Here is a 19,691-nt window from a genome sequence, read left to right on the forward strand (position 1 = left end):
GGCATAGGGTGTAATTCAGTGTAGCACTTAGTGGTGTAGGTATGCATGAAATGAGGTCCCCAGTCCTCTAGCACAAATTTTAGGGGAAGAGGGAGTCCTGTTGCATGAAAGGATGCCATTCTGCACCCACAACTTATTTTTTAAGACCTCTGGGTGGGATTCAACTCTCTTCCACCAATTGCCTCTAGGCTACATCCATATGGAGGAACATGTGAGAAAACAAACCAGGTTTTATTACAAAAGCACACTATTAAATATAAAAAAACAAGAGACCAACTGGGTCAGGGTCCTAGTCAAAGAAATACTGAAACAAATAATGCATGCAATCCATTACAGTTGATCAGAGGCTCCAGGGGGGATACTATAACTCCTATCAAAAACTGAAAATGCTTCCTGCCTTCTGACCCACAACTTAACCTGCAAAAGTCAAAGCAAAAGATGTACTACTTTATTCTGGCCAGCGATGCCACTGTTCTCTTTCTACTTTTAAGTAGCAATGCTTGGTGACTTGTGGCTGTCCACTCTTCTTCTTCAAGGGGAAAGGAAGAAATTCTCAGAAAAAAAAACTTCATGAAAGACCAGTATCCCAAGGCACTTAATGTAGAGTGCACTGAGCTAAGGTTTTTGCTACACATGAGCTACACGTCTTGTTTAGGTAGGAGAACACAGCAGCTTGGCTTTTTCCGTGGATGGTTCATAGCAAGAAAATGGTGAATGGATCTGAACAGCGGACTGTGGCACCTCTGTTCAGATGATGTAAAACAGAGTTCTACTTCCAACTACTTCCAACTTCAGCTAGAAAGACTAGCACGCTCTTGACATTTTGGCATATCGAAGGCCACTCCAAGACAGTAGCTGCAATCATATTTCAGCTCCATGGTTCTCAAAACCTGGTGTTTGGAAGGAAGAGCACATTGGAACCCTCTTGAATTCTCAGGCACTGTGTGCAGGCTGCAGGAGGTGGATCAATTTCTTACAATGCCTTGATGATGAGGGCCGTGGGCTGCTGTAGGCACTAGTCTGAGGTTTGTTACATGAAAGTGCTTCCAACTTTTCACTTGCTCCGAGTGACACCAGCACCTGGAAAGGAGATTGGGACAGATATATGTTGTGCCCTGGCATAGCCTATTGTGCTAAGCTATGTAGGGCATTAGCACAATTACTTAGAGAGGGCCTGTGTTTTTAATCCTGCCTCCAACATCACTTCCGCATTATCAGGACACTGTGTTGGGATTTCCATCTACTGCAAGTAATGCACAGCTGATTGAGGAATATGTTATGTTGGGGATGGGACTGAAAACAAGGCCCCCTTTTGAGTAATTATGGTAACTCCCTCAATGTGAATAACACAGCAATAGGATTCTATAGAGAGCCTCATAACTCCAGTGTATCTTCAACGTCTGGTACTGAGAAAGATGTCATTCTGACAGGGCTGTTCAATAGTGGAACGAACAGACTCCCATGAAAGGTGTTGGACTCTCCTTCCTTGGAAGTTGTTAAACGGAGGTTGGATGGCCACTTGTCACATACAATCTAGTTGAGATTCCTGCATTGTAGGGGGTTGGGCTAGATGAGCCTTCCAACTTTATAATTCTATGATTCTTGGGGAACACAGTCATGTTTTCATAGAAAGGGGACTAGCAACTTAGGGTTGTATTCAGTGTACTGTCAGTGCAAGGCCTTTTGGCTGTGCAAAGTAACTCCCCTTCCTCCCTGCATACCCTCTAAGTCTGTTACGGGGCTTCCACAGCCATCCAAAGCAAATTTGGGGAAGGTTTGAGGTGCACAAGAATCAAGGAGAGTTCCATTGCACAAATGCCAATCCTGGCACTAACAGAGCAAGTGCATTGGATACCACCCTTACACATAAAAAGTGATGATTGTAACTAGGTAAAGGAAGAATGAGATCTACTGGTGGGTGACCTAATATAAGCTCAGAGACACTTTGAACCAACAGAAAGTTATCATGGAAAAAACATCTATTCCTTGAGAATCCAGTGGTGGGATAGTTTGGAGCTCACTTATGTGCAACTGTTTTTGAAAGAATGGAACAGGTTGAGTTATATTGATAACTGCTTATTAAGATGGCAAAGCAAGTCAGGTATCACACACTGACTGTTTGTAAAGTGCTTCTCTCATAGAAAGGAAGGGTCAAGAGAATATGGCAGCTAATAGCAGCAATGAACTCTCAAGCCCGCCCCACCCCCCGCCAACAAGAACCTACCAATGTCTTTTTTTTTTGCACCAATGTACAAACCTCAATTCTTGACCAGCAAGCAAAGCTTCATTATCCTCAACAACCATGGCAGGCAACCTTGCAATAAGGCTTCCGTTATGCATTGTCAGGAATTAACTGAAGCACAATAAATCTGACTGCTGGTTTATTAGGGCCTGCCCTCAGCTGGCCGAGTCTTTTCCCTCCACAGTTGCTGAACTAATACCTGGTGGATCCTGGGCTGCTGGCCAATAGATCGAAGAGCAATGAGTGCTGCCTCTTGCACAGCTGGTTGCGAATCATGGCAGGCCACATCCAATAGACGACCAGGTACCCTGCTCTGGATCAGCAAATCCTCCAGTTCCACCGACTGGCGGCCCAAGTTGCCCAGTGCTGAAGCTGCATTACAGCGGGTCTTGGCTTGAGGATCACTCAGGAGCTGAACAACCCAGGGGACTGCTTTGCTGAGGGCTGGAGTAAGAGGACCAGCCTGGTAGGCTGCATTGCCAACAGCAAAGCTGGCTGAGCGTCGCACATGTTCGTCCTCATCCGAAAGGCATTCCAGCAGATGTTCCAGCAGCCCAATCTGGTCCTGCAGAACCTGAGGAAACCCCTGTCTGTGGCGCAGCAAGTTCCCCAAAAGGCTGCAAGTTTTGGCACGAACCGGGCATTCTTGATGGCACAGCAGGTGGCTCAGTGGTTGGGAAGCAGAGTCTGAACCACATAGGAGTCTCTGTAGGAAAGGCAAGTGAGCTGGACTGGCCCGGGCTATGTGGGTGAGCAGAGAGAGCAAGTCTGCAGTAAGGGCTACTTGGTCTGATAGCAAAATGGCAGACAAGAAGGCAACAGCATGCTTTGAGGCAGCCACCCCCACCACCTGCTCAATGACTCCCTCGTCGCTCAGCACCAAGTGGCACAGGAGACTCAATGGCAACTCTGTCTCTGAGAAGGGAAGGTGGTGAATGCAGGCCTACAAAGAAAGCAAAAGCAGAATAGTGTCTCAAAGTGTGCATACCAGTATGAAGTTGGCACCAACAAGTTGTGTTTGTGCAAAAACTTTTGCTTATGCAATGGAACTTCCTTTCCTCACCCTAGCCACAAAATCTATTTGTAGTCTTTCCACAAACTGGACAACTTTGTTGGACATAACTCTGAACCTTTATCATTCTAAAAATGTTTCCCATAAAGGCTAAAAATTCCCTTATGTCTTTATGAGGCTGGCATTTCCATCCCTTCCCCAGCCTACAACCAGCTTCAAAAAAGGCATTTGGTGCCTCATTTTATGAAAAGCAGTTTTTTGAGTGTATCCACATAAGCACAACCACCATGAATCAGGATGAAAGGCATTGCTTTGTGTGGAGCAGGACAACTGGTCTGGCTAAGGCAGAGTCTGCATCCTTGGGGAAAGTGGGGAAAGAGAGGTAAGATCCTTCCCCCTGGCTTCACTTTTCTAGTGCTTAGACGACCAACATGAGAAAAGCTTTACCTGGAGTAACCGTGCAGGGATTTCAGAGTCCCTTAGACCTGTTGTGATAAGCTCTAAAGTTTCAGGGTCCATGTCCAGAGCAAAGGGGAAACAGAACAGCTGGCAAATTTGGAGCACAACAGCTGACACCAGCTCTGGGTCACCATCCTCTTGCATCTGCCTGGAAGAGGGAGCAAAGCCGTCATAGTGAAGTATTAACTTCCAGCTGTAAGTATATTTGGGCTGCAATAGTAAACTCCAGATGCTTGACTGAAACAGCCTAGTGAAACAATATCTATTAGTAACCATGCCACAATAGCAGTAAGGGGAGATTCGTTGCTCAATATGCATATTTTGCATGCAAAATGTCCCAGGTTCAATCCCCATATGGGGCCGAAAAAGAAGACTCCGGTCTGAAACCCTGGAGAGCCTCTTATCAAATGTAGACAATAAATAAAAATGAGGTAGACAGTCTAACTTGGTATAAGGCAACATTCTATATTCCATCTGCCCTGCCCTGGCCTTCAGTCATTACATGCTGCTTTTAAGGGATGTCTTGAACAAAAAGTTAATTGCTCTGAGCCAAATCACTGTTTTTCATAAAAGAAGCAAATATGCTCTTTTATAGATATGTTGCACCAAGCAGGACACAGGTAGCGCTGTGGTCTAAACCACTGAGCCTAGGGCTTGCTGATCAGAGGGTTGGCGGTTCGAATCCCCGCAATGAGGTGAGCACCCATTGCTCAGTCCCAGCTCCTGCCAACCTAGCAGTTCGAAAACACATCAAAGTGCAAGTAGATAAATAGGTACCGCTCCGGCGGGAAGGTAAACAGCGTTTCTGTGCGCTGCTCTGGTTTCACCAGAAGTGGCTTAGTCATGCTGGCCACATGACCCAGAAAAACTGTCTGTGGACAAACGTCGGCTCCCTTGGCCACTATAGTGAGGTGAGCGGTGCGACCCCAGAGTTGTTCGCGACTGAACTTAACTGTCAGGGGTCCTTTAACTTTTTTGTGTTATACCAAAGCAGAAATAGGCTTAATGTGCACACCTTATTTTGACTGTAATTTTTGGAATTAGGAATCAAATACATTGGCGAAGTTTGGAAAAGGGCAAGGAATAAGGGGTATATAGGGATGCTATAATAAGAAGCTGAAACTGAGGAGAGTTTGGGAGATATGCAGAGCACAACTAGTGCCTCTTTCTAACCTAATCTAATCCAGTGGCCTGTTCAATAAAAACCTTTACAGACAAGTATAATCCTAAAAACTTCATCTTTAATATAAAAACAAAGGTTGTTAGAAAGCCAGATTCAGCTGCATGTATCTGGAACATTCCTGAGATTGAACATAGGGACACAGAAGGTTGCATATCATCCACTTCTGCGTCTTGGCGCAGCTTTCTTGCTGAAAATGGGAGTTGGTAAGAAGGGGAGGAGCTAGACCAAAATCAGGTTTGGGGGAGACTGTATTGCTGTGCTGTGTTTGGGCAAATGACAAGTATGTTTCTATGCAGCAGCCCCCTGCCCTCGTCCCACTCTAGCAGCATTTAGTTTACTTCCTTCTATAGCTCAGCCCCGGATTTATCACTCACGTTTGTGCCAAGTAAGTCAGGAAGTCAGGTTCAAGCAGCTTGCTCAGGGTTGCCATCATGACCCCATTGGGCTGGCCCAGCTGGAGAAGGCACTGGTGAGGCTCTCGTGTGAAGATGAAGAGGGCTAAGCTGAGGAAGAGCAAGGTTCCTACAGCAGGGAAAGCACGAGTGAGTACCCCTTAGCCACCTATTCAATGTCTCCTTGCCTTTCCCAATCGGAGAGGTGACTGCCAGAACCAGGCCTGGCACCATGGAAAGACTGTGAGCATCCTTATATACAGCCTCACCAAGACGAACCTCCTCAGCTCTGTCTTCTGACACGTAAATAGCAAGAGGAGACGCCCAAGAGGCAATTTGGGGTGGTTCTTACTAAAGGAAAGCCACTTTGTACCTTGTGGTGAGATGAGGTTCCAGTATGGCTCTGGTGCCTGCTGGCCAGCTCTCGGGGTGTCTCCTTCCATCACTGGCTCCTGAGAAGTCAAGTGGAGCACCATGGCAAAGCGATGCCACACGATGCCCCAGAGTTCGGAGGTAGCAAACTCCCGCACTACTGCTGCATCTCCCTGACAGAAGAGGAACAAGCCCCAGAGCAGTGAGATGGGAGCCTAAACACCCTATTCTGCATTGCAGCTCAGGGATTTGGCTCATCGGAGACACCTTAATTCCATGTAGCCTGACAGACCTAAACCCTTTCTGACTGGACCTCTCTTCCCACCTGTATCTAAAAAGCAGTAAGCTGGGTGTCCACTAAGATGAATTGCTGCACAAAACTCAGCTGATATGCCCAGAAAGGGCAGGGACTTAACTGCCCTCCCCATTTTGCTAGGGAATTTAAGGTCTTCATCACCACAAACTGCAACATATATTTTCAAAGATGGAACAGAGTCAATCCTGCAGAATCCTAAGATTCTGCTTTTGTTTTATTACATTTAAGCTATCACAATATATTTTCCTTGGGTGGAAGCAAACTTCTAGTCCATAAGAGGAAAAAACAATGTGGTAATATGCAGGTGGCTATAGGTGAGAATTTGGCTGGAGTTTCTTCACACACACAAATATACATACACAGCAAATTGTAGATAAGAATAGTGCAATGTCCTCAACAGTAATTTTTTTAACTTTCAAATTCTATAGAAAGAACTGAGCCACCTAGCCAGAAAATATGCTTGGAAATTATCATATCTGTATAACTATGTTAGCAAACTGGGTTGTTTAGGTCCAATTCTAGACTGTGCTGTCTTTCTCTATCTCAGTGTTACCCAACCTGGTGCCCTCCAGATGTTTGGAACTCTGCCTCCCATCACCCCCAGTTAAGTGTAGATTAGAAAATGGTTGGGGTGGTGGCAATTGTGGCCCAAAACATTGAGGATGCCGGGTTGGGGAAGGCCTAAAGTGGCCCTTCCAGTTGTGGATAGGGCAACCTCCAAGGAAATCCATGAACAGACAGGACAGCACCGGGATGAGAGCCAGTTCCCTACTGCCAAGAGCTGAGGGGCTACACATGGCCTTGGCAGAATTAAGCAAGCCATTTCTTACCCTACCCCATTCTGCTTCACCTAACAGTAAATACTTTCCCTAATACCTCCTGGATCATTTGTGTGCATCCTCTTGAGCAGCCTTTGCCAACTAGGTGCCCCCAGATGTTAGACCATAACTGTCTGTGGGACCACATGCTGGCTGGGGCTGATGGGAGCTACAATCTAGCAACATCTGGAGGTCACCAGGTTGGCCAATGCTAGAGAATGCAAGGAAGCTGCTTGGTGGGGCATGAAGTCATACCTGGCTTAATAGCTGCAGTATCAAGAGCAGGAGCCCATCATAGAAGCCAGCTCCCATGGGAGGTGGCAGGCATAGCTGAAAGACACCAAGAGAAAGGACTAGACCTGAGACAGTGACCTCAAAGTCAGCCACTATATGGCATGACAAGCATGACACAGCCAGTGGCCTATGTGTCCTGATTTGCCCCTGTCTGTCTGGAGCTGGTTTCTTACCTCCGCAGGTTCTGTGAAGACAGTAGCTATAATGGCCAGGGCTTCCTCTTGCCTGATCATCACAGCAGCGCCATTTTGAATGAAGTATGTCAGCAGCAATCCTGCAGCACTCTGCATAAGACAGAGAGACCCCTCTGTGTGCAGGAATGGCCAGAATGCCTTCTTTACATGCACTGGATGCAAATCTAGTTATTAGACTCCCCGCAGGAATGGCAATGCTGCTTTCTCCTTCATAGTCTACAGAAGTCCAATCCCGATACCTCTGGTATGACAAGGTAACAGACAGACCATTTCTTTGCAGTCCAGAAGTATCTAGTACACATTTGTGGGAACAGTGGGATACCTCTTTTTCACAGCTTGTGAAGCTCTGTCTACAATACCTCCAACTGTGTGAGGGAAGATAACTGTTTGGTCTTTTCCTTGACCTTAGTGAGAATCCATCACTCGCCATCGGGTGCAGTGTGGAAGAGTTTCTCGTGAGCTGGGGCTACTGACAATCAGATTACACATATGGGGTAAAAGAATCTATATGGACAGTTCTAAACTCTACCCCGGAGTAGAGATTACTCACTAGAACAGAGGTAGCTGTTGCATGGTTGAAAAGAGCCACGGCTTCCTTCAGCACTATTTCAGACCTAAACCACAATCAAAGAAATAGCAGCATTAGAAGGATGAAGCAACAAATGCCAAGGCCCTCATCTTTAAAGCTAGCAATACCTGCCAGACACTTAAGTGTGTGCCTGAAAAAGGAACGGCAGCCAAAAACTAAGGCTGGGGCTGCACTGTGGCTCAAAAATGTGGTTATGTCATGTAGCAGATTCAGTGGAATCCTAAAAACCAGTAATTTCATTTTCTAAACATCAAGAAAACTCTTGGCAGCATTGTTGCTCACTGCTGGGTAGTTTCTGCTTCAGACTAAGAAACCATCAGTTCGACACAGCTTACAGTCACCAGAAGGCTAGTCCTTAACACAGGTGCCAGCTCTCTCCTTATGTATACTCTGTGTAAATAGCTGGGAGGCTATTGCTACTGGGCCCCACTCTGGTCAAGCTGCTCCTGAGTTTAGGGCAGCTACAGCAAACATTAAAAGAGCGAAGTGGGAGGGATGTATCTGCTTACAGAGCACAGTGAAGCACCACTGCACATCTTCCTGCAAAACATCTCTTGGACTGGCACGTTTTGCGATGGGGCATATCCCTCAAAACCAGGGTTGTGTTGGACATTTCTGGAGAACTGCAGATCAGTTTCCCTTTTTTGTCAAGTGCCTCCCCATTTTAGCACTGACTCTCCTTACTTCTTGCCAATCCACACCACTCAAGTTAAGTCTCTGAGAGCCTTTTCCCTTGTTCCCAAGCAGTCAAGGCAAGAATATGAATGGTGCCAAAGCGACAACACTTACTGAGGTGGGAGGATCTGTAGCTGGAGGAGCAGGAGGGAGAAGAGTCTCAGTGAGGCTTCAGCTGCCTGTACTTGTGCCACTTCAGTCAGTGGGACCTTTCAAAGAGACAAGGCTCAGTCCTGAAACACTGGCCCCACAAACCATCACCTTTCCATCCCATATCCACTCCTAAGAGAAGCTATCCAATGTTCCTCTCATAATGTTTTGCTCTAAAACCATGGTTATCTCAGTGCCCCTCCCCTGCCCATGTCAATCATGTTGGAACACCTCTCCTGTTTCCACACCATCCTTTCCCTGATACAGTTTTCAGTTCCTTGCTCATTAACTCTCAAACCCCAGCATATCCAGTTAAAAAAGGATCAGGGAGTAGGTTGACGAGAAAGACCCCCTGATTAAGACCAGGGAAAGACACTTCCAGTCAGAGTAGACAATATCAGATGGAAAAATAGTTTGACCTGGTAAGAGGCAGCTTCCTTTCTCCCCCACCCCACCTCCTTAGAGCTGAGACTTTGTATGTGCTCATGATGGGGCAGTTCTCTTTGCAGTTTCAGAATAAAAAAATACCTTGCCTTGCAGGGCACAAATCAGGGAACTCAGCCTTTCTGGAGTTGCTAAGCGGTGGCACAGAGTCAGACTGACATGGCAACAGGCATACAGGACCTGGGTGATGGAAATGCAAAGCAAGGTCAGACCACCGAGGCATCATCACTTTCTTCCCAAGTGAGGAGGGAAAAGGGAATGCATTAAGGCATGTTGCCTCCAAGGATAAGATGCCCTGGGCACCAATTCCCCGACTCCCAGAGAAGCAAAAGGAACATGGGGAGACGCGTTACCTTCATCCCATTGAGCGAAGAGGCAGAGCGCTCAATTCCTGAGAGAAGACTTGGCAGCAGGTCATTATCTTTCTCAATGAGCTTCTCGGCTACTTGCTGAGAGATCTGCAATGGAAATTCCTTAGCCTTCAGTGCTAACACCATTATCAGTTTCCACCACTTGAGGGAGCTATATAGCCAACCTCTCAGAAACATAAAGGTAAAGGTAAAGGTACTCCTGCCCATTCGGGCCAGTCTTGACAGACTCTAGGGTTGTGCGCTCATCTCACTCTATAAGCCGGGAGCCAGCGCTGTCCGCAGACACTTCTGGGTCACGTGGCCAGCGTGACAAGCTGCATCTGGCGAGCCAGCGCAGCACACGGAACGCCATTTACCTTCCCGCTGGTAAGCGGTCCCTATTTATCTACTTGCACCCAGAGGTGCTTTCGAACTGCTAGGTTGGCAGGCGCTGGGACCAAAAGACGGGAGCGCACCCCGCCGCGGGGATTCGAACTGCCGACCATTCGATCGGCAAGTCCTAGGCACTGAGGTTTTACCCACAGCACCACCCGCGTCAGAAACATAAATGCCAATAAAACTCCCACCTGCTTTTTGGCCTTATGACATGTGTTGTGCCCTCCTGGGATGCCGCAGGATGCAGCTAGGGCTGCAGTAGAGGCAACTGCCAAGTGTTCACTCCACTCTTGCGCTGCCTTTGCTTCTTTGGGGAACACTGTTGGGGGTTGGGGAGCAAACAGAATACACCAAGTGAGGTTAAATACACCAACTGGAAGTGGAACAGAAATGCCACTTACAGTGATATTATCTATTATTGTCTACTTTTATTTGTCACTTTTTTGCTCAAAGTGGACCCAAAGCAACTTACAAGAATAATACAAATATTAAAACTAAAACAGAATAAAAACCTAAAAATGCATCCTCCATATAAAAGGGAGGTCTACTACATCCATCCTACCTTTAAACCATCAAACTAAGAGTGAAAAGCCTGGGTAAAAGAAACATTTTTGCCTGGTGCATAAAAATAGAGATGACACTAGGATTGCCTCTCTGGGCAGAGCACTCCATAATTAGGCAGCCACCACTGAAAAGGCCTGTTCTCATAGAATTGTAGAGTTGGAAGGGACCCCAAGGTTCATCTAGTCCAACCCCCTGCAATACAGGAATCTCAACTAAAGCATCCATGACAGATGACCATCCAACCTCTGCTTAAAAACCTCCAAGGAAGGAGAGTCCACAACCTCCCAAGAGAGACCACTCCACTGTTGAACAGCTCCTACTGTTGGAAAGTTCTTTCAGATGTTTAGTCTGGAATCAGGAGGCATTTTGCATTATCCCCAAATGCAGTCAGATGGGCACATTCGCCACAGCATTTGTTACCTTCCTGAGCTGGCTGCTTACAGCTAGCCCCATGGCAGAGCACATCCAGAAGGCGGTGATGCTCCTCAAACAAGCTGGTGTAAAAGGGAATGGAGATGGATGGGCAGGCACAATCCATGCTCTCACACAAGTGGGCGAAGCACTGTAAGGATAAGAGACAAGGGATGCTGTTGCAGTGAGGATAGTATAGGTCTGGGAGTTGTGGGGAGCCTAGAGCAAGAGTGGGGAGACTTTTTCAACCTGAGGCCCGCATTCCCTTCTGGGCAACCTTCCAGAAGCCATATGCTATGCTGTACGTAGCCAAAGACAAAAGAGGGCACAGAAATGAATGTACTACAAATATGTTATATATTTTGGGATGTAGGAACAATAGCTGCTCCTCATCTTTGAAAAAGTCAAACTCTGGGTTGGAACCCATTTCTGTCCCAAGCCTTAAAACACACAGGTTCCAGGGGTAGGCAGGGAGAAGTGAACATTAAATTGAGAAGAAAACTGAATTAAATTTAATATAGTTTCCCTTAAATTAAATTTAATGAAATTAAATTGAGCATTGAACATTAAAAGGATGCTGAAGGGAGAGGGAGAGAGACTGAGACAAGATGGAGATGAGTAGACCAGGAGATAGGAGGCTTCAAAGGGACCCTTACCATCAGGCTTTGTTCTCGCAGCCTGCTCTCTTGGTCTGTGGGCTGAACCAGCAGTGCAGGTAACAGGGCAAGGAAGTGACTGGCAGAACTGTGGAATGCCTGCAAACTAGAGAAGTATCTGTGTTTATAGGTTTGACATAGAAGCTTAGTCTTGAAACATGGCAGTGAGCTCAACACAGGCACTCAGATTCCCTCTTTTTTTGGCCAGTACTGTATAATTGTGTAATGCTCAGAACCTGTATGATGACAGGTAACTAGGGACATTATATGCCATTTCCAGTTCTCAGACTAAATACTGGCACAAGGCATCAGTGTGTGGAATGAAACTGCTTCTTTTTGGTATTTACTGTATTCATGCACACTGTGCTTTAATTTTGCCTACTCCCATACTGCTGACAACATAGCATAATTCACCTTCATATTTCATCTGCCATGAAAGTGTCTTACCTTTGCTTCTTTCCACTCTGCTGTCGGTTGAAATCACTGGCAAAGTAGGCTGACAGGACAGTGATTAAGTCTATCAGTAGGGTGATGTACCAGGGCTGCTGTGGGATAGAGAGAGAGGTATGTGTTCTTGGGGCTGGATTCCACCTGGTTGGGTGCCCCATAGAAAGAACCAGTAATCAAGAACTACGGGAATCATCTGCCAAGGTAAGAAGAATGGGAGGAGAAGGAAACTAACAGAGTTCTGAGTAAAGTGGGTTGAATTCTGTGCCAAATTTAACCTTTGTACAGATTCACAGAATCTGTAGAAGAAAGACTGTTTTCCATTACAGTGTAAACTCCATGCAGCACAAAATTTGGGATCAAAGAATGAGGCTTTTAAATAATCTCACCAATAAATGTTTTTAGTTCCCAGTTATCCAGATACATGTTAAACATGCTGGTATCAGCTGTGGTAAGGTCAGACACCCTGGAGGTTTCAAGCAATCAGGTGATAAAGTTACTCAGCCAAGCCCTCGGTTCTTAGCCCCTTGTCCGCCATTCATACCTCCTCTTCTTCCTAGCTGCTTATGATTCTTGTCAAAATATCCCAGATTCTGCAGAACAATCTAACAGTGCTTTTAACCTTGTGCAAGTTAAATACTTTTACATAATGAACCTTCTTTTTTAAAAAAAATCCAAATACTATATGCTTAGTTTGGATTATAGTCCAATAAGAAAAAGGTCCAAATAACAGCCTGCTATACACCTAGATGCTTTAACTCTTGAAAATGCAAGTACCCGACATGGTGTCCTCCAGATAATGTGGTCATCATCCCTGACCATTGGCCATGCTGGGAGGGAGGGAGTTGTAGTCCAAAGCATCTGGAGGGCACCACGTTGGCTACCCCCAGTTTTGGTGAATGCCTCTTCTCTACCTGCTTGATGTTGATACTCTCCAGGATACTGCCCGCTAGCTCCACAAGGAAGTGGGATAATCCTGTGTCACTGCAGAAGTTGTACAACAGCTCCGTGTCACAGCGGGTACCTAACAAGTTGCCAATAACATGGAGGGCAGGGCGAAGATGGGAAGCTCCCTCCAGCATTCCCTCCAGCACCTGTATAAGGAAAAGGGGTAAATGTACATAGGACATACAACTCTTCCCCATACAGACCTTCCCCACACCAATGCCTAAAGTGCTCTAGAAACACCATACAAACTACTGATTCCACAGTCACTCTGTCTTCAACAGCATCACAGCACACTCTTGCCATCCCAAAATTCATCCATGAGATGTTGCTCCCAACTAAAGAGTTAATGACATGCCCAGCTTCCTTTCTAGGATCCACACCTTTTTATAAGACCTCTATGCCCTGTCAAGTCTTAAGAGTCTCCATCTTTCCAAGCTATCCCTAGTCTCTATGTACATGGCTCATCATGTACTAGCTGAAAGGCCAAAACTACCAAAGGAATTCAACAAGTTTCCACCAGTTTCTTTCCTCTTCTCTCTGTAGGAAATCTCGCTTAGCTTCTGAAGGACATACCCAGCATACAGCAAACATAACGTGTGTGTGTGTGTTTAGCCCTTCCCTACAACTCACCTGCCGACCAGAATCCTTGAGTCGGGCATGGATGCGCTGCACAAAAGCAGAGTCTCCCAGAAGGCTCAGTGGGGCACTCAGCTGCACATGGGCAGGATCTGTGGCATCTATCAAGTACTGCCACTCTTCATCGCTATCCATCTCCTAAGAGGCAAGAGTGAGTCAGTGAGGACCACCACCACCAGAAAGCCAAGAAAGTACTTCCTTGCAACTATGCAAATGACTGTGGTACCTGGCCATGCGCTCACCTCAGTCTCCAGATCCACGGTGTCAATGCTGCGTCTGCCACGTGCTTCTGCTCTGCCACTTTCTGGCCTCAGCTCTGGGAATTCCTGTTCGTAATCCTGTGTGATCCGATTCTCTCTGTCCACAAAGAAGAGGGATGAGAGGCTGAAGGCAGGCTACACAGCAATGAAATGTTCTCACCCCAGCTTTGGTTTTCTCTTGTAAAGGACCCCTGGACGGTTAAGTCCAGTCAAATGGAGTGCAGCACTCATCTCACTTTCAGGCCGAGAGAGCCAGTGTTTGTCCGTAGACAGCTTTCCAGGTCATGTGGCCAGCATGACTACCGGTAAATCGCTTCTGGTGCAACGGGACACCATTAAGAGTGCCAGAGAGCACAGAAATGCCATTTACCTTCCCACCGCAGCAATACCTATTTATCTACTCACAATGGTATGCTTTCAAACTGCTAGGTTGGCAGAAGCTGGGACATATATATGTCAGCTAATTCAGTTGTTTCCAGTGTTGTCTTGGTCATTTGGTATTACTTAGAGCAACAGTATCTCTATCTGAAAATCCTGCAGGCTGGAACTTACGTTTCTATGTATAACTTTGTCCAGAGCTGTTTTGCTGAGCCTATGACTTCTACAGCAGTAAAAGATTTGGACCTTACTCTGATTCTGTGTGGTGTCTGGTACTGCCAGCTTTAGAGCCACACTTCCCTTGCACGTGTATCATATACCACATTCCCAACAAAATAAATGCATTTCAACTCCTTCTTCTCACCGAGGTGTGGGGGAAGATTCCTTTTGCTCCCACTCCATTCCCTTTCCTCCAAGGCTAGGGTGCCTCTCTTCTCCAGTGCCAGGAGCTGCCCGATTCACTTCTCTGGGATCTGTCTGAGCAAGGCAGGCTTTGCGTGTGTGGCTCTGGACCCCCTTGGGGGTTTCTTCCTTAAACGAAGCCCTGGATTTCCCCATCTCCTGTAAGAAGTCAAGCAACACAGGAAGATTGTAATGGACTGGACCCCACCATACTGTAAGTCGCCTTGCCAGCAATGGTACTACCTGCCTCTCACCTTTCTCCGAGCCTCCTGGGCCATCTTCTGCCGTGCTTTCCTCAAGATCTTTGACTGGCCACTGTGAGGGGCCAGCGAGTGTGTCTGCTGCTCTTTCAGGGCCTGCAGTTCAGGAGGCAGTTTGCTGGTGAAAGGGTTGGTAATGCCTTGATCCGCTGTGTCATCAATTACTGCAAAAGAGAAGGTCGGTGACTGGGCTTGCTTGAATTGGGCTCTGTAAGGAAAGGCAGATGCAGGAGCCAGATGGGAGGAAATTGCAAGTAAGCATGGCAGCTGGTACTCACCAGTGACCCGCCCTGCAATGAAGGGGTGATAGAGTAGTTCTGGCCAGGACAGGCGCTGCCGAGGGTCTTTCATCAACAGGCCTTGCAAGAAGCTCTACACAGTAATGAGAGATGGTCACTTGCACGTCCTCACACTACTTATAGTCTATAACCCCAGCTGCTAGTTTTACAAGGAAAACCTTGGAGCCAATGAAATTCCTTGGTCGCTGTGGGAAGAGTCTATTCAATCCATGCATACAAAAAGCACATTTTCCAGAATGTTCCCATTTTTTTCATTTTTCAGTTTCTAGCTCTGAAGATTACTGAAAAAAGTCTTGCAAACATGGCTGCATATTCTGCCTTAAGAAAGAAACCTGGTGGCCCCAATACCACCAAAACATGTTTGCACACAGAACTACATTCTTTGGCACAGATGTAGCAATGTGGTGTCCTTCAGACATGTTGGACAACATTTCCGTAACCACTGGCCATGCTGGCTGTGGCTGATGCAGTCAAAATTATTGGGGGGCATCCCTGCCTTAGCAAGTACACTCATCCCAGTCTAATCCCCACAGGCAGTGGGGTAGGATAAGGATTGGAGAATGCATTTAAAAACTGTATTTCTACCTTTCAGACATACACACCAACAGTGTGAAAGAGGCCAAGTGGCGTGAGTGAACAAAATCTAAGGTGTTCAAGCTTCCAAGGAGAGAACAAACTCAAACCATAGATACATACAGTGTAATGCCAGAGATACAGATAGCTGAGTTTGAGTCATGGGAAACCCGAATGTATAAGCTTCTAGAGCAAAATATATCTCTTATGGCCCTTAGCAGGGCAATCTACCTTACAGGGCTCTTGTGTGTTGATCAAATGAGACTAAAGAAGCAATGCATCTAAACCTGCCCTGAGATCATTGGATGGAGTGTGGACGGCATTTAAGTACAGTTACCTTGAAGTTGGGGCTCATGTTTTTTGGCCACTTGATGGGGTCCTTGATGATCAAGCTCACCAACTGGAAGATGCTGTTGGTGTAGAAGGGTGGTGTCCCCACACACAGCTCATACAGAATGCATCCCACTGACCAGAGGTCAGCTGTGTGGTCATAGGGTTTCTCTTCCACTAGCTCAGGCGCCATATACAGTGGAGTGCCTTTTATAGATGTCAGCACCATGGTGTGAATACTCATTGCACGGGCAAACCTTCCCAGGAAAGAAAGAAGACAACTGAGACCTTTCAGTAATGAGACCAGAGATTGGTTGGGGAGATCAGTTCTTAACGTACCTACCCAAAGTCACAGAGCTTGATCACTCCTCCTTTCCCAAGAAGGATGTTTTGGGGTTTCATGTCACGGTGCAAGATTCGGTGGGAATGCAGATAATAGAGCGCTGAAACCAACTGAGAGGCAATATCTTGCACCTGAAAGAAAATGACAACCCTGATACTTTGCAAAGCCTATTTAATCCTGTAGGGATGCTCCACATCTCCAGCATAAAACTTCCATTCCTTTTTGTTATCTTTGCCGATGCCCCTCAAATGTGAATCACAAGTCCTTCCCCAACACACAGAAATCTACTTGTATTATCCTAAGACAATTAGATCTATTTTTATCCTTGAGGGCAGCAGAGAGCAAGCATTTCCACTCTTCTATGTACTCTTCAGGTATTTGAAGACTGCAATCATGTCCATCTGCTGCTAGACTTCTTTTCTCCAGATTCAACACTAGTTCAAAACACATATGTTCACTCAGGCATCACTTGAAGTGTGACTCCAGATATTCTTATTTATTTAGGATAAGGGCTGTAACTCAGTGGTAGAGCTTTGCATACAGAAGGTCCCAGGTTCAATCCTCAGCATCTCTAGATAGGGCTGGCAATGTCCCTTGTCTAAAACACTGGAGAGTCACTGCCAGTCAAAGCAGACATAACTGAGCTAGATGGACTAATGGTTTGACTCAAGGCAGCTTCCTATCTTCTTATTACTAATCATGGTGAATTTTATACTGAGTTTGTAATGTTTTATGGTTTATTGTGTTTTTATATTGTACCATACACCACTTTTGATATTCCAGTTTGAGCAATATATAAACTGGTTAAAAAAATTAATAAAGACATACAGTACCAACTTCCTTAAACCTTTCCTTGATTTAATCTGTTCTAATATCATCCCTGGTATCAAATTCAGAGGGATGGGTCTCTAGTTTCTCAGATCATCTTTTTAAAGATTGGGACTGTCTTGTAAGCACCTCAGTCACTATTCCAGGAGATGTAACAGGTTCATGTCAAAGTACACAGCTGGAGGGTTTATGGCCTAGCAGAGACTGACACCTACCCAGACTCCAGCTACTCTCCCATTCCTGGAGTCATTCATCACACTGAATCCCCACTTACTCTTCTGGTCATAGTTACCTGCTCCTCAGGCAAGTTCCCATCATCCTCAAGGATCTGAAAAAGCTCCCCTTCAGCATAATCTGTCACTACTACAACCTAAAGGAGATAAACAAGACCAGAATGCCAATGAGAACATTTTCAAAGGTGGGACACTTGTGGGTAGGGAATGAGAGTATGACTAAGCTCTCTGTAATGTTTGAAGCCAACAGGAAACCACCATCAAAAGAAGAGTGTGCAGCAGCTACCAACACATTTTTATTTGATGAAGGTCCCTATAGAGAGCTCCAAACTCTAAGTGTGTTGGGACATTCTTTGGATAATGTCATTCTGCTGATTGGTCTTGGCAGGCTAATTACCTGATGCAGCCTCATGAACCAATAGGCTTGATGTGGCAATCCACACTTCTACAGACAAGATGTGTAATTTAGATAGCTGTTACCAAAATGGCTAAATTTTAGTTCACTCCTCCTAGGTACTCATTGGGACATCTGGAGAACACCATATAACCTAAACTTCATCAAACAAAATGTAGCCGTTTTCAGGCCTTTCTGCTTCTTGGGGGACTTTCCACAGAGCCAGGAAGACACCATTTTCTTCTTCACCTCCCACACTTAAAAAGGACTCCCAGCAAGTCCTTTACCTCTTTATCAGTCTCAAAACTGTCAAGCATCTGGACAATGTTGGGATGATGAAGCCCCCTCATGATCTCAATCTCTCGCTGCAAATTCTTCAGCTCTTTCTGTGAGCGACCCACTTTAGGGATAAACTTCAAGGCCACCACCTGCCAAAAAATTATTATTATTTTAAAAGGCTGGAAATGTGTCATACACTACTTTCCCCTCTGTCTGTCCCTGAAAAACTCATTGTGAAACAATGACCACTGCAGGCTCAGGAGCAGACTTCTTATATAGCAATCTTTGGAAACAAATCTCCCTAAATTAACTCTCTTGCCTGTTGATGAGGTCCATCCCCATTCCCTTGTGCACTCTGCCCTGTTCCCTTGTGCTCTTACCTGTGCACTGTATTTGCGACGCCCCTTGTACACTCTTCCAAAAGAGCCTTCGCCAATCATCTCCAAGACATGATACTTCTCCATGATGGGAATGTGGGGAGGGGTGGGTATTAATCTGAAAGGGCAGAGACAAGAGATTAAGCGAAACACGAACAGTAAATGAAAAATGTAAGCACAATGGCAAAGCATGTCAATTCACAATACCATTTTGCAATGTTATTATTATTATTTATTATATTTGTATACCTCCCTTCATCTGAAGATCCCAAGGCTGTTCACAACAGAAAAATGCAAAATAAGCATACAAATCATGCATGTGTGGTCAAAACCAAGAATCAAAAAGAAAAAAGGGAACGAAGCAGTCAGAAAAGGTTGGGGAAAGGGAAATAGACTCTGGCAAAGCCAGTATGACATGCATATCAGGCAAACAGCTCCAAAGAGGGGTCCCAGATCTCAGAATAGTTGTACTTTTTGCATCTCCAGGCAAAATGCATGAGATGCATGACAAGAAAGCTCTCCAACCAAGGAGCTATTGGAGGAGATATCAAGTCCTTGCAATGCTGTAAAACCATTCACTTAGCCACCAATAAAGCATGCAAGTTCCAGGACATTAGGATATAACAGAGCCATCCATGACCATCCAAATATTTCAGGGACAGTCTCATAATAAAATTAATTTGAGCAAGCACCTTCACCGGAAAAGAAGCCAATGCAAGGCATGTTTTTAATGCTTCCCAAGAAAAAAGTTAAGGCACCCCTGGTCCAAAGTGCCCATCAGGAGTCCATCAACACACACAGTCTTTTTAGCCATCTTCTTGCCTGCACAACTCTCCGAATCCCTTTTGCTATACTGTATAAAGTCCTCACCCGGCCACGGCGTCTTGAGGAGCCTCCTAAGGCGACGATCCTACTCCCACTTACTTAGGAGTAAGCTCCGCAAAAGTGAAATGGGGCAGAGAAATGCACACAAGGTCGGGCTGTGCGCTGCAGCCCGACACCGGCTCCTTCGCCTCAGCCTCCTCCTTCCAGGTCAATCCAGAGGAAGGACAGAAGCACCCGCGTCCCACCCGCCCCGTCTGACAAAGCCTTTGCTGCGCTGAGCCCCGGCGGGGGCCGTTGGAACCCGGCGGCTCGAGAGTAGGGCGGGGCGGGGCGGACGGAGGCTGGTTATCAGCGCAGGCCCC

The 19,691-nt window shown here is 46.1% G+C and overlaps 1 protein-coding gene across 2 annotated transcripts; it reads right to left on the reverse strand.

The window, feature by feature from the left end:
* Nucleotides 1-212: 212 nt before the first annotated feature.
* STK36 (serine/threonine kinase 36) lies at nt 213-19,632 on the reverse strand. Of its 2 annotated transcripts, none has more exons than XM_081201436.1 (27): nt 19,429-19,632; nt 18,508-18,622; nt 18,136-18,276; nt 17,514-17,591; nt 16,394-16,524; nt 16,058-16,307; nt 15,127-15,220; nt 14,843-15,012; nt 14,551-14,747; nt 13,791-13,905; nt 13,543-13,686; nt 12,879-13,058; nt 11,965-12,062; nt 11,518-11,623; nt 10,871-11,012; nt 10,078-10,205; nt 9,494-9,598; nt 9,225-9,320; nt 8,661-8,755; nt 7,833-7,896; nt 7,262-7,372; nt 7,050-7,124; nt 5,662-5,833; nt 5,271-5,418; nt 3,702-3,861; nt 2,442-3,185; nt 213-1,080 (listed from the first exon to the last, which is right to left on the reverse strand). In XM_081201436.1, exons 2-27 carry the CDS (start codon nt 18,589-18,591, stop codon nt 934-936), a joined length of 3,975 nt encoding a protein of 1,324 aa, XP_081057562.1. In that variant the 5' UTR covers nt 18,592-18,622; nt 19,429-19,632; the 3' UTR covers nt 213-933. The 2 variants fall into 2 exon arrangements, with proteins under 2 accessions (XP_081057562.1, XP_081057561.1); XM_081201435.1 differs by having other exon boundaries at nt 19,375-19,632.
* Nucleotides 19,633-19,691: the final 59 nt, after the last annotated feature.

The sequence above is a fragment of the Podarcis bocagei genome, assembly GCF_964188305.1.
Source record: "Podarcis bocagei genome assembly, chromosome: 1".
Lineage (NCBI taxonomy): Eukaryota > Metazoa > Chordata > Lepidosauria > Squamata > Lacertidae > Podarcis > Podarcis bocagei.